This window comes from Alexandromys fortis, unplaced genomic scaffold (assembly GCF_014885135.2).
Source record: "Alexandromys fortis isolate MF-2015 unplaced genomic scaffold, M_Fortis_MF-2015_v1.1 scaffold_78, whole genome shotgun sequence".
NCBI lineage: Eukaryota > Metazoa > Chordata > Mammalia > Rodentia > Cricetidae > Alexandromys > Alexandromys fortis.
In genome coordinates, this window is record NW_026067977.1 from 1071169 (window position 1) to 1086932 (window position 15764).

A 15764-nucleotide genomic window follows, 5' to 3' on the forward strand; every position below is an offset into this window, starting at 1 on the left:
AAAGAAATAACGTGCCTCACTAGCTGGCTGGAATTCTTTGAGGCAGGATTATCAAAACGAAGATACAACCAGCACAAATGGAAGATCTAAGGGACCCCCAAACCCCAGCAATCCAGGAGAAATAAATGACTCCCCAGCTGGCCTCGGCCAAACAGAGCTCTGCTTTGCTGGCTGTTTTGATGTGTCCTGATGAAAACTTTTTGTAGGTTTCTAGAAAAGTTTTAGAGGAGAAAAATAGAGTAGTCTTTTAAAAGAGCAATAATCAGGAATAGTTAGCTACTATTCTTGACCATTTAACTCTGCCTTTTCAGACACGTCTCATCATCTAACATTGAGCTGATTTAATGCGGTTAGCACAATGAACCAGTCCCAATTTGCACTATGGGGTGGGGAGAAGTTCAACATTTCAGAAGGCCAACAGCTTTGCTCTCAATAGTTAGGAGTCAAATCACAGCCATCCGATGGAATGGTGTGGTGTTAACCTCTGTGAACACATCTCATGTGTGTCTCAGTAATTCCGAGACTGCCTCTGAGCTCTCCTGCAGCCGAATGCTGTCTGGTCGTGTTTTTTCGGCACTTAAGGCTTTGCGGAACAATCTGTCAACAGTCATATGCTCCCTCTAATGACTTCATATAACTTCCTGAAGTCCAATGTGGGGATAGTGGTCAAGAAAAGAAAAAAAAAAAACTCAACGAAGATGCAAATGCATGGGTTAAACGATCACTGATACCAAGGGCAATCATGATTTGATTTCTAGTCCTTCCTTCACAAGAAATCACCCAGTGGCTCGAGGAATGATATTTTTGGGGCCTATTTCACATACCCTAATGCTTTCTCCTTGCCCCTTTGGATGGGTAGCTAGGATATTATTTGTTTACATGATGCCATGCATAAGCTCCTGCAGGTGGCATGTATCACACCTGTGCCCCTCTCGCTCACCACACACACACACACACACACACACAGTTTTGATTCACTGTACCAGGAGCTGCACCAACTACCTCCCATTCCTAGTAATATGGTGTGGGGTTCCAGAGACTGTATTATTTGAGCATATAAAACAAATACATCCCTAAGCATGAAATTTTTTTAATTATATATTTATGTGTATTGTGCTGGTGCCTACAGAGGCCAAAAGAGAACATTGCTTCCCTGGAGCTAGAGTTATATTCAGGCACATAAGAGCTGCCCAGTGTGGGTACTGGGAAACAAACTCAGGTCTTCTGAAACAGTAGCAAGCGCTCCTCACCACTGAACCCTCTCTCTCACCCCACTAGACACGTATTTGTGTAATTCTAACAAAGTGGTTCTCAACCTGGGGGTCATGACCCCTTTGGGAGTTGAATAACCTTTGCACAGGGGTTGCCTAAGACCATCAGAATACACAGATATTTAAATTACAATCCACAGCAGCAGCAAAATTACAGTTATGAAGTAGCGATGGAAATAACCTTATGGTTATGAGGAACTGTATTACAGGTCACAGCCTTAGAAAGGCTGAGAACCACCACTCTAACAGCTTTCTGGAGAAGCAGGTCTTACTTCAACTTCATGCATTTTCAGGTCATTGGAGGTCCTGGAAATGACCTAGTGCAGTAACGAGAGGGAGAGAGAGTCAAAGAGAACAAACAGAAAATACAGAAAAAAAATACATAGGGCATAACAGACACGATACAGTACTGCAATCCTGTTTTTATCAAGCAATGGTAATATTTGGTGTGCTTCCTTTTCTGTTTCTTGTTATGTATTTATTTTTTATAAAGTTGTAATCATGTCAAAATATTTCAACAGTTCTTTTAGTTAATCATAATTTTGCTGTTATCACAGCATCCATATCCATATCCACTGTTTTTACTTGGTCTCTGCGTTTCTCCTGCTTACCATAATTTTCTTATCATTCTTCTTTTGTTAGACATGTGTGTGCTTTACATATTTGAGGGAGTAAATAATATATTCTGTACACCATGGTCAATATTTTGTCTAACTTATTTAGCGTAGAATTTAGAACTGGACTGGTTGTGTCCCCCAAACTTTCCCATAACTGTGTTTTCAAATTGAACTGTGGCCACAAGACATAGTTTTCTGTTTTTAAAAAGTGCCCCTGATCAAATCAACTTTGAGATCACTCTGTGCCATGTACCATCTCAGAGATTTGATATCATGACGGCTGCTTAAAAATGAAGAAATTTCATAAAAATAAATTTTGAAACTTAACTATTTCACACGTGTTTATGTTGAGTTTGGAGCATTCTTGCTCCCCCATTAGCCTCTGTCAACCCTCACTTTGCTTTGATGAATATTTTTTTCATAAGGATAAATCTGATTAATACTGTCTCACCCCATACACAGTCTCTCTGCCTGTCTCTGAGGCTCCCCCATCTCTGGAATCAGTCAAGGAACAGTGAGATGGTAAGAGCATTATAATCCAGTTTCTCATAAAACACAAAAGGAACTATGTTAGTTACAGCTGTCACCAGCCTGCTTTTCCATTTCTCTCCTTAATCTCATTGTGAAGATTTTACATTAGGCCACACATATCCCAGTCAGTTATACGTGATGCATAGATCAACAGCTATCAGAATATATGATGCATAGCTGTTCACCATCATGTTCCCTAGTGAGGAAAAGAGAATGAATGTCAATTATGTTTGGAAATTAATATTAAGATATCATTTAGAAATAAAATATCATTTAAAACATCTTGAAGTACCAAATAAGTAGGTTGCTTTGTTACAGACAGGACTTTTTTCTTTGTCTTTAAAAAGACAACGATATAACTGAAGATTCTAGGTAGATTCACTTAACAGTTGCTGAGTTTGTGGGATGCTGTGACTGTCTTCAGTTATTGTTTTACATGAGACCTCCACATCTGCTAAGTAGCTCAAATGGTTAAGCAATCCCTATGCCTACCCAAAGCCCTCCCACAGTTGGAGGCATCCAGATGCCTTCTACTCCTGCTGTGTCTTTTAAAGAGAATGCCTTCCCCAATGAACTTGACCCTGCATTCATGTGCTAGGGACATGTGTTCCCCAAACATGGTAGGGAAACAACTTTGGGGGTATGCCCTGCCTGCATTTTTTTTAATTGACAAGAGTCTCTGAAGATGGGAACTGCTTGTTTGTTTCCTGGCCACCCAGACCTGAAAAATTCACACAGAAACTCTATTAATTACAATACTTTTTGGCCAATCAATAGCTTAAGTGTATTTCTATCTAGCTCTTAAATTATCCCATTTCTATTAGTCTGTGTATTGCCATGTGGCTATGGCCTACCGCTAAGATTCCGGTGTATCTGTCTCCTGCAGCAGCTACATGATGTCTCCCTGACTCTGCCTACTCTCTGTCTCTCTCTATGTGTCTCTGTCTCTCTCTCTCTCTGTCTTTCTCTGTCTCTCTTTACATATATATATATATATTATATATATATATAAAATCTTCCAACCTGGTTATATTCTTTTAAGCCGTTGGCTGAAAGCAGCTTCGTTATTAACCAATGGCAATAATATAGCATACAGAGGGGAATCCCACATCAAGTCTCCCTCAGAAATTTTAAGCTATGAGCAGATAGACATAGGGTAGGAGCATGAAGCCATATGATTCCAAAGCAAGAAAGGACAGAAAAAAAGTGTGTGAGGAAAGTTAGTTTGTGATTTAGGGTTCATCTCTGCTGAGTGTTTGTCCAGTCTGGCTTGCTCCTCTTTTACACCCAAATCCTACCATATAAACCTGTAGGTTGGAGAGGAATACCTAGGATAAGAGAAAAATGAAAGGAAGATAAGAGTTGAACTTCCTGTGACTTGAGCTTAGTAGAAATGAAAGAATCAATTTCAAACCAAGGATCAATGTTTGATCCTAGCTGTCAATCATTGTCCAGTACGAGAGGACTGAGGACACTGCCCTGGTTCCTGGTTTCATTCCGGAATGGATGGTGGGGGGAGTGAAGAACAGTCTAGACACAGGGGAGCAGTGTGCCGACTCCCTCTGAGGTCAGCTTTGAGAGGGGAGAAGGAAGCAAGGGATAGCTCAGGATCTACCAAGGAACACCTCTGCCAGACCTGGAGCCCATTAGGACTAAGTGCTTGAGTCTGCTCCTGTTCACTGCCATAGTTTCTCTGCCCTGGAGAACCCTTGCTGCACCCAGAGGTTCCTTCAGAGCCATCTTTCTTGATGTTCTGCCAATTGAAGGCTCACTGTTGTTAAACAGAAAATGAAAGAGATAAACTGCCAGGAGAGAAGGCCAATGGCAGCCACTGAAAAATGATACAAAGAAGTGGAAACAATGGAGCAAATATTTTCACTCAACTTTCTAGGTAGTGAAACTATAGCAATTTGTGTAAATTCTTTGTTTTCCAAGTTTTCAGTAATGATTATTTTTATATACAATGGTATTTATAAAGCCTGACCAGGGTGAATCAAGACCCTTCAGAACTCTTTGACGAAGGTGAAGGAGTCCAATGGTGATCATTCATTCATACTAAAAGAAATTAATCCAGAGATTGTTTTTCCAGTCTCCTAGTTTGGCTTCATTAATAGAAGAAGAAGGAGAAGGTATTGAGAGGAAGAGCAGCTAAGAGACACTGAGAGCATCCAGCAGTCACTACTGGGTCCCTGGGAGGCCAGAGCAGAGGGCAGGCAGATGGGAAAAGAGGGCACATTGAGAGAAGCAGAAGCTGAGGCCAGTAGGAGCCTCGGAGCAATAAGAGGACCTTATGGCCTCACCTCACACCAGCATGGTCCCTAGCATGGTTAAATGTCCCCAGACAAACTCTATGTCTTAGTAGAAGTTATGCATATTGCTTCGTGAGATCAGATTAAAAGCATAATATCTGAGTTCACCCTTCATATGGCATTACTAAATACTGGCACCAGAATTTGTCACTTCCTTGAACTTGGGTTTATGATCAATCCATTTCTCAATAGGACCCCAAGAAAACTCATAGGGAACAATGCTCTGGAGTTTATGAACTGATAAACTCTGGGGAAGGGGGTCCTTTAAGAAGTTTCCACTGTGCTCTGCAAATCCATGTAGGGATGCAGAATTATTTGAATGAGTACATCAATCAACAAACATTTATTCTTTGTTGTTATTGTTTTGGGTTGGTTTTGGTTTTTGTTTGTTTGTTTGGTCTTTCAATATGGAGTTTCTCTGTAACTTTGAAGCCTATCATGGTACTAGCTTTTGTAGACCAGGTTGGCCTCAAACACACAGAGCTCTTCCTACCACCTCTGCCTCCCGAGTGCTGCGCTCTCAGAGGCCCTGTGTGTCCTGCTCACAGTGAGTCCTGCTAGTGCCTGCAAGCTAATTGGAATCAGGGCCATGGTTATGCTGTAAGGACCCACTGCAAAGAGCATAGATTATACAGCCCTCTGGTCAGACATTCCCATTCAGTAACTTGGGAATTAAATCATTGCTTGCCCCCACCAAGCTTTCTTCCTCCTCTATAAAGTGAAGCTAATGCTCCATCCATTGTACCTGTAAGGACTGAACAAGAAGCAATGCCTGCCATAAAACATGAGCTCAGAACATAGAAATAGCCTAATACTGATGATGACAGCTATGATTAAAATAGCCATTTGCTAATTTACTGCTATAAATATTACTCTCAGTATTTTAGGGCAGACTTATTGACCTACACTGAAGGAAAACATAAAGCTATAGAAAGAACTGCGAATGTAAACTGGAAAGGTGTGTTTAACTGTTTGCAGCCCTGGCACCTGCTGCAGCAGCCTGACCTCCTTCGTGATGGCTTCTTGGCTATCCAATACTCATTCCCTTCCACCCACATCAGCTCTTGGCTCCTGTGGTCCTACTATGATCACCATTACTTAAGAGCTCACATTCTCTAACCTTGGGTGTTTCTCATACTTTCCTCTTAAAGAATTGCCTAATAATAACACTCCCCCAAACACACACACAGAGAGAGAGAGAGAGAGAGAGAGAGAGAGAGAGAGAGAGAGAGAGAGAGAGTTTCTTCAACCCCTTTTTAGCTGCTGGTCCAGGGAGCCACCAGTCTCCATTCATTGCCATCTCTGCTATTTTACTCTGTGGTCCAGAACATTGTAATCAAACCACACTTTACAAAGTCTTATTTCCATCATGATTATGAATTCAGAGACCCCTCTCACCTTTATCTGAACAGATAAAGAAGACAAACTTGAGGCACTCGGAGCATTCAACATGACAGTTTTATTTTCATCCCAGCACTGGCTGAGTTCGGCTGCATTTTTTTAGTACACTTGCTCTCTGGCTGCCTAAGATGACCCTGGCATGTTCTAACCTAGCTGGAACTTCCCGATTTTTTGCCTACTGAACTCTGCCTCCTACTTCTCTTGAAAAAAAATGGAAACATTCTCTCAACACTACCTAGACCTCTTCCTTTTTTCCATCCACAACCAAACCACTGAGTCTCTGGCTCCTAATGAACTAGAAATTTTCTCTTGCTAGTAAATCTTGACTTGATATTTTTCAGTTTTCCTTGTACAATCACTGTCTCCCTCTGTACTGAATCATTCCATCAAGGTACAAACACAGCAGACCCTAGCTTTATACACAAAGGTACCTTCTTACCTCAGCTCCATACCCACTGCCATCTGCTCACCTGACGAATGGCTCAGAGCTCCAGTTCCCTTCACAACCAAAGTTCTCAAGGCAGCTGTCCATACAAATGCCCTCCCGGGTGTCACTGCTGCCCTGTCTAATACCTCTATAATCCACCATAGCTGTCCCTCTTAGTACTGCCCACAACGACCAATGCACCTTCTTGCCCTGTTTGACCCACTTGCTCTCTTTTTTCTTTTTTTCACTTTCTATGTTTGCCATTGACCTTTTCTTCTTCTTCTTCTTCTTCTTCTTCTTCTTCTTCTTCTTCTTCTTCTTCTTCTTCTTCTTCTTCTTCTTCTTCTTCTCTGACTTCTTCTACTACACCAAATGAGTAAGTGTTGGAGTTCCCATGATGCAAAGCCCAATACTCTCATTTCTTAGAAACTTTTACCCACATCATCTCCTCCCATTAAATTAGCTGATTCCTATTACTTACTCCTAAATTTGTAACTGCAGTTAATAACATCTCTGAATGCAGAATGTTTTGGCTCTTAGTATCACAAGGCACCTCAAATATAGTAAGATCAGTTTTCGTCATCTTCCCAACTCAACTGAAAACCATTCCTCACCCAACCTTCTTCACCTCAGTAAGGGACACCACCAACCCACCAGTGGCTCAAACTCAAGTCCACAGTATTCTCTTTGATATGCCTCATGACTAATCGTTTAACTCTCACAGTTTAAACATTCAAAATGGATCTCAAATCCATCTACTTTTCTCCAATCTGCCAACACCTTGACGTGAGTCACTGTTAGGTCTTCTCTGAACTGTATCTACAGTTTCCTTATTAGACTGTCTGTTTTCTATAAACTTCCCCAACTGCAAATGCTCAAGACTTTCTCTGAATTGTCAATGAGGAATGAATTTATAAGCCCCATCTCCAAAGCCTTGGGTGTCCTGCCCATGCCTGGTCTCCTACCCTTGTCTTGGGACCTTCTGCCCCTTTTGCCCTGCTATGAGGCTGTTGGTTCTCTAAACACAGTTTCTTTGTGCTCAAATGCCTTCACACGTCACATTATCCCTGCTTCTCGTGTGCATTATGACACATTTTTCAGGTTTTCACTCATATGTCACCTCCTGAGAGAAAACATTCCTTCAGCCAACTTATGAGTGATGTCTCCTAGATTGCCTTGTCTCTGTGTTCACTAACATTTGCGGTTTTATATTTGTCTGTTTTGTCTGTTTACATATCCTTCCTCTCCCTTTGACTGAACTCTAGGAGGTAGTGCCTAACCCTGCTGTAGGCACCAATACCATATAGAGCAGAGGGAAATGCTGGACCCTTTCATATCCCAGTAGCTCCCCTGTGTCCCACCCCAGGAGTTCATGACGCTCCCAGCCTCTGATGCTCTTTTACTCTGCTCGTCAAAATGTCCTCTGAATGAGCAAGTGAGTAAATGGATGCTGGTGTCTCACAGGCTTCCACAACTTCTGTTCATGCTGCTATGTTCATCATCATTGAGGATAGAATAAGAGAGACACAGAAATCTGCTGGGCTTGACATTGACCGTGTGCCCTTTCTCTTTTAACGACCCTTGTCTGTCTGATATTGGACTGGTTTCTTGACCTTTCTCTTCTATCCCAAGGTTTATACTACTGTTTCTGCTGCTGCTGTTACTGTTGTTGCTGCTTCTGCTGTTGTTACTGCTGTTGCTGTTGTTGCTTCTGCTCTTGCTACTGTTGCAGTTGTTGCTGGGGCTGCGGTTGCTGCTGCTGTTGTTGCTGCTGCTGTTGTTTCTGCTGCTGCTGTTGTTGCTGCTACTGCTGCTGTGGTGCTGAGGTTGTTTCTGTGACTGTTGTTGCTGTTGCTGCCATTGCTGCTGCTGCTGTTGCTGCTGCTATTGCTGCTGCTGCTGCTGTTGCTGCTGCTATTGCTGCTGTGTTGTTGTTGTTGCTGCTACTATTGTTGCTCCTCCTGCTATAGCTGCTGCTATTGCATCCATCTCTTCTAGCATGTCGTTCTATCACTTGCAAATGCTTCAATCACACTAAATTTCTCATCATTTTCTAGAAACAGTGGTGTGCTTTCACAGTCTTTACCCAGCACCATAAGCAGCAGGTGTAGCCTTCACAGATACCTGTTTCCCACCACTGCTGAGGAGCCAGTGTTGCCAGCACTGGAGCCCCCACACTAGGCAGAGAATCCTTTAGCACCAATGATACCAGTCATGAAAGCCAAAACTGGCCTGAGTTCTTCAGAGCTCCTAGCAGCCAAAGTTCATGTGGAGTAGAGAACAAACCTCCCTCCTCCCTATGATGCAGTCTATTAACTGAGTAGCAAACTTTCCCTTCCTCAACTTACCCTACCTATGATATCTGAGAAGTTTTTGTAGTACGAAAGGGCCTGCTTTTCATCCCGGATGCCCAGCTAGCTTACACTCAAAATAATTACACAGAAACTGTATTCATTGAAATACTGCCTGGCCCACTATCTCCAGCCCCTTATTGGCTAACTCTCACACATTAGTTTAACCCATCTCCATTAATGTGTATCGCCACTTGACTGTGGCTTACCAGCATGAGTCTAACCAGCATCTGTCTCGGGCAGGAGAGCCATGGGGTCTGCCTATCTCTGCTTTCTTCCTCTTAGAATTCTGTTCTGTCTACTCCGCCCACCTAAGGGCTGCCCTATCAAAAGGCCAAGGCAGTCTCTTTAATAACCAATGAAAGCAACACAAATATAGACGGGCCTCCTACAACAAGTTTTTAAGTTAGTTTTATGACCATAAAAAATGAATATCAAAGCCCAAAATAATGGTATAATAATTTATTACCTTTTGTCTTCGTGCCGTTGCATATGAAATAAGATCCACATATTGTAAATCTTCTGTAGAGTCCTCCTCTTGGAACCAGTATCATTTTAGTGAGAATAAATATTTCAAGTTTATAAATACAGGCACAATTACCCTGTGGAATCGTATGTGACATTTGAGGGGAATTTTGGAGGAAGAGGGTAACTATTAGATTTTCCCATGGATATACAAACGAAGCATGCCCTTGAGCAATCTATGAAGAACTTAGGTGACTAGTGGCCTCTGCGGATCCCTTTTCTGTGTTTCAGATAACAGTTGGGACTGTATGCTTTTAAGTAGAATTATAAAAAAAAAGAGAGAGAATTTCTCAGTGCTAAGATCTCCAAAGACCTTTTAACCTTTTAAAATAGCCAACATGAAAAATATCAGCAAGGAGTTATTAGGAAGCCTGTTCTTTGTTTCCCCAGTTTGTTTTGTTTAGTTTGTTTGTTTTCACAAAATGATAGGTGCCCTCCAGAGTTGGGCTAAGAAACAAACCTGAGTCCTTGACACCAGAGTATTCTGCTTCCCTCCCCACGACCACTCTTCCCTATCCTCCTCCAGCACAAACACACAGTTGAGTGTTTGAGAGACTTATTCAGGTGAATCTCTCCCACAGGCTATTCTCTTAAACAACCTGCTGGTGCCCTCTCCCACCCCCATACCTGCTCCTCACTGCCCTCCACAGTTGTGCCCATCACAACTTCAATTCAGGCTGGAGACTCCACTCTCCTGACTTTCGCGATGAACAAATGAGAGATGATAGCAAGTATGCAGTGAAAGAAAGGATTGCTTTGATGATGTGAACTAGAGGGTGAAGTTGGCTGACTTCGGGGAAACTGTTGCTTGTCCACAGATGACTTGGAGGGTCAGAATGTGATCTCTCATTCCAGATGGTAGAAGAAAGGGCAAAGTCGGAAAAGGAAAAAGGCAAAGTGAAGTCTCCCAAAGAGAAGAAGGCCCCCAGTGCCAAAGCTGGAAAAGGAAAGGGAAAGGACCAGCCCGAGGCTGCTGCGGCAGTGAAGAAGACCACACAGTTGAAACGGAGGGGGGAGGAAGACGACATCAAATCCTACATTGGTCAGTGGGTGGTGTCTTTCACCTCTTGTTTTATGGATCAGGATGTGGCTTCAGCAGCCAACCCAATAATTATACTCCATCATTCCTAGCCTTTTCGTCTACTATAAAGTCACAAATAACTTACACTCTGTGACACTCAGATTGAAAAATATTTCTATTTTGCAGTGCATGTGTGGTTATAGCAAGTGTTTATTTAGCGTGTATCTCCATGGGTATGCTTGCATCGTAAAAACAAAGAATGAAATGGCAGGCGATTGGACCATCAGGAAGCTTGCTGTCTTGTTGAGAATATATTAGAAGGTCAAATATAGTTATAGGTAAAGTGAAAATGATCCAGCAAGATGGCTCCATGGGGAAAGCTGCTCACGCCCAGACCTGACCATGTGAGCACCATCCCCAGGCTTCTCTTGGTGGAAGGACAGAACCAACTTCCACAAGTTGTCCCCTGGCCTCCTCAGACATAATATGGCACACCCACGCATGACTGTGACACACGCAGAGAGACAAGTATGATAAATTTGATGCATGCGAGGGACAGTGGCAATCAAACCTAATCATTTGAGATGCATGCAGAGCACAGGTTCTTAACTCACACATTTCCCGCCATCTTTCTGTCTCCACCAAACCAAATAGAACTTCCTTCCATCTTAAATGACGGATGCAAAAATGAGTCGTGCTCAGGAGTTACTAGTGACCCATTGCTGGTTCTCTTTGAGTCCAGACAGAATGACCTGTTGCTACCTTTGCTTTATTTGTTAATTTGTATTTAGTAGACTTCCGTTCTTTTTCAGCAGTTTTGATCTTTACTGTGTTTTAATTAAGAGAAGCAGCCTTCCTTTTGCATCCTTTCTCAGTTTTCTCCTCCCATGTAGCTCTGCTCTAAAGATCGCACACCCAGAAACAATGATGCTGTGCACACCATGGACAATAGCAATGTTGATCACTTTTGTGGTTGGGAGATATAATTCCTTAACAATGAAAGCTTGAGCATCTGTTGTATGGCATGTACGTTGGCCTCATTGTGCTATCCTGTACATTGTCAGACCTTTATGTGTCATGCACAGTCAGCACTAAAGCGAGACAATGATTCTCACCCCCAGAGTATCGTTCTCTACGAGATGGTCATGTTTTAAGATTCATAGGGAGAAAACTCTTAAGAAAATGTGCACTATGTATTTTTAAAAAATGAAATGCAATGAGTAGCTGCCTCCCAGCTGATGCACAGGGTTCTCACCACGCTGACATGAATTCTTTCAGGGCTGTGCTACCGAGCACATCCACAGTACTTCCTTAGCCTGTAAACACCTCTGCTTATAAAGTCCCAGAAAGCTGTAGCTACTTGTAATTCAGGAGTCAAGCCAATATTGCTCCAAAGATATGAGAACCAAAAGGGACTACTTAAACGCTAAACTCTGACAAGAGCCCAAGCCCCATTTTCCATGGCCACAGGCCCCATGTATGTTGGCCCGCCCAATATGCCGATGTCTAATTTACAAACATGATTTAGTATATTGTAAAATGGCCACAGTCGCTTTACTGGAAAGGCAATAATGAAAAACAGTCAACAGGCCTGCCTTCCAGCCAACTGGCTGGGTCTTGGCAAGCCAGAGGGATTACAAATGCATGCATAATGTGTATCACCATTGATTTGCCTGGGGACAACCTGTTCTATCTAGCAATGATCGCTGACCTTCTTTATGGTATTTCCAACAGATGATGAGCCAGATGACGGTGCCCAGCATTATATTATTGTCATGGGCTTCAACAATCCTCAAATATTAGCCATTATGACTGAGCTTGGCATTCCTATAGCCAGTGTGATTAAAATATCTTCAGAGAACTATGAACCGCTGCAGAACCACCTGGCTGCAGTCAGCCAGCAGCAGGAAGGTGTCCTTCAGCCCGAAGGTATGTAGCTGGCTATACAACTCACGGGTCCACCAATGTTACCCTCTGCCCACCAAGCCCAATTGCAGTCTGCTATCCGAAACATGGCCATAAAATACACACATTATTAAATCCTTTCAAGACTGATTTGCTATTTATTCTGCTTGTATTAGCCAAGAGTCATAAATTTGGCAAATTAAATTCATACTCTGTGCTTGTATCCCTTTGAGTCACAGAAAGCATGGCTTGCAGGTCAGAAGACTTGGTTACACAACTGGGGCTTCTCAGCCTTTTAGCTGAGAGCAAGTAATGCTTACATAACTGTGTTTCTCAGTAACTTTTGACCCGTAATGTTTAGCCAAAGCTTGGGCTGGATGAATCTCTGTTGAGACTCTGCTCTTCCAAATGGCGTAGTCACCAAACAGCCCAGGAAAGGTCACACAGATGTGTGTGTGTGTGTGTGTGTGTATGTGTGTGTCCATGAGGACAGAAGAGGGTATTGGGTCTTTGGTGTTATAAGTGGCTATGAACCACGTGACACATTACTAGGAACCAAACTCAGGTTTTCTGGAAGAACAACAAGTATTCTTAACTGCTGAGCCATCTCTCTAGGTGGATTCTACATGTTAGTAATTCTACATGTATTACTAACTATTCATAATAAAAATCAGATAAGTCATTCTTTCTGCCTGACTTAAACTGGAAAATTAATGGGGCCAAGTTCCAGACACACTACTGTTCAGTCATTTTGAGCCTTGGGGTTTTCATGTTAGGGAATTGCCTGTGCTATTGGTATCCTGTTCAGTAAGTCCTTTCCTTTGCCAATGAACTCGAGACTATCCCCACTTTCTCATCTTTAAGACTCGGTGTGTCTGAACTTACATTGATGCCCTTGATCCATTTTTAGTTGGTTTTTGTTTTGTTTGTTTTGCAAGGTGATAAGTATAGATATATTTGTATTCTTTTATATGTAGCCATCCAGCTTGACCAGCATCACTTGTTGAAGATGTCTTTTTTTTCCAGCGTGTATTTCTGGCTTCTTTGTCAGGTTTCCAGAGGTGTATGAACCTATGTCTGTATCTTCAATTAAATTCCATCAATCAACATGCCTATTTTTATGGCGATATTGTGCTGGTTTTATTATTACAACTCTGTAGTACAGCTTAAAATCTGAATTGTGACAGGCTAGCCTAGGTTAAAGTGAAACTCTGTCTCAAAAATATATAATAAAATAATATTAGGTTTTACCATAGAATGATGAGGTCATAGAAGTAGACCCAACTCTTTAATTATAGATGTAGAAAATATAAATATTTCGGGTAAGTTTTCAAGTCTAACTTTATGTAAATCCACTATCACTTGACAGTCAGGGGGCAAATACCCAGAAAAGATGTAGCCACTGTAATATTGCTGAAAACTAATGAAAGCATAAATCACTCTCACCCAATCTGGCTGTGGGCCTGTAATAGGTGGATCTACTTCAGCTTTTTAATGTGTTATACAGCAAATACAAGTATGTGAATGCACGATTGGGAGGGAAGCCTGGCTCTATGCAGGAACGATCAGGTCGAGGGGTACCTTGAGCATCCTCAGCTCCTGAAATGTGTGACCTCATCACAACCTCTCTGGGCCGCCCCTGTGCTGAGCGATGGAGGACAGAGATCAGCACACTTCTTTGGTTGTATAGTTGTGTCTTCCCACTTCCAAAACTTCTCAAAGTTGTGGTTCTGTATTTGCACTTCGCTGACACTTTACAGATGCCTCTCAGTACATTTGGCTCACAACATCAAGACAAAGTGGGGAGAAATTCAATACCCTCATCCCATCGTAAACCACTTTGCTATTATTAGATATAGAAGAAGAAAAACTGAAGAGAGAAAAAACCATTAAGGAACTTGAAATTTTCTGGAAGTACTTGGAACCAATCCTGAACAACGAGAAGCCTGAAACCAATCTCTTTGATGTTGCACGGCTCCATTACACGGTCGGTGTGGCGCATTTTCCTTCTGACTGGTCAGACAATGAGATGATGGTGAGTACACAGGACAGTGAGAGTATGTGGTGGTCCACGCTGTCCCTCAGTCCACAGCTGGAATCACAGCTGGGAACAGTGCCTTTCCATTGGGCTGCCTCATCTTTGGCACAATGATGGTGACCCTGGGCCACTGTGGGACATACCCTGATTCTGTAGCTTATGGTCTATGGATTAATGATAAAATGTAGCGGATGGTAATTGTTTGATTTAATGACACTTGCCTCTTGATTATGCTTCAGTAATGATTTAAGTAATAACTAAAGTGTGAGCATGCATTACTATAATGATAGCAAATTTTATGTTTTATTGTCTTATTTGTTAATCCCTTGCAAGATATACATTTTAGCATCAAGAGAGCTGAGCCTGCAGCAGAGCCTGTGGATAAACTACAACCCCTGGGGGTCTTCTGAAAAGGTCTAGGTAGGGCTGGATGGAGAGAGCATACTTGTAAAGAGACTATGTACAGCTAAAGAGAGGAAATGAGAGGGGGGATGGGGGAAAGTGGGAGAAAAGGGAAGGGGAAAGGGAAGGAGAAGTGAGGAAAGAAAAAAAGATAAAAGGAGAAAGAGGAAATGGGGGTGGGAGAGGGAGATGGAAAAGGGAAGGGAGGGGAGGGGAGGGGAGGGGAGGGAAGGGGAGGGGAGGGGAAGAAGAAGACAGAGAGAGAGCTGCTTCTTCTAAGCCAAGGGCCGGTCATACAGCGAAGCCCTGATCCTATTGCCTATCTTTTACTGCGGGCGCCCAGTAAAAGAAGTGAAAACATTAAGAGGAGAGGCTGCAGGCTGAGACCACTACAGAAAACTGCAACCAAAATGCAGAGTTGTCGAGCCCAGTCACAACAGATACATCTCCAAAGCATACCCACGGCCCAGGCTCAGGCAACATCACAGAAGAGGGGGAAGGGAGCCAGTAAGAGCCAGAGGATAAGAAGTTCCCGTGAGACTACATCTTCTAGCAATATTAAAAGCCAAAGACATGAAGTCAGTCTCACCAACACAACTGCCCAAATGTGAGCTGAGCAAGGTCGACACCAGTGAGCATACCAGATTGGACAGAGATAGGCTCAACCTTAAAGTACACTGGCTAGCCAGACTAGCCAATCAGTGAGCTCCAGTGAGAGACCCCATCTCAAATAACAAGGTGAAAAACATCTGAGGAAGACACCCAGTGTCAACCTCTGGACTCCCAACATGCAATGTAGCCTTGTGAACCCATATGTACATGCATATGCACACATACAGAGAGAGTGAGAGAGAGAGAGAGAGAGAGAGAGAGAGGGAGGGAGGGAGGGAGGGAGGGAGGGAGGGAGGGAGAGAGAGAGAGAGAGAGAGAGAGAGAGAGAGAGAGAGAGGGAGCGAGAGAGCGAGA

General features: G+C 42.8%; 1 protein-coding gene across 1 annotated transcript in view; it reads left to right on the forward strand.

Moving 5' to 3' along the window:
* The window catches only part of Spag17 (sperm associated antigen 17), a 237311-nt gene that overhangs the window by 72939 nt on the left and 148608 nt on the right, over positions 1-15764 (forward strand). The window contains exons 5-7 of the mRNA XM_050157515.1: positions 10288-10474; positions 12188-12382; positions 14212-14393. Of these exons, the coding sequence (XP_050013472.1) occupies positions 10288-10474; positions 12188-12382; positions 14212-14393 (564 nt within the window). The remainder of the gene's footprint in view (positions 1-10287; positions 10475-12187; positions 12383-14211; positions 14394-15764) is intronic.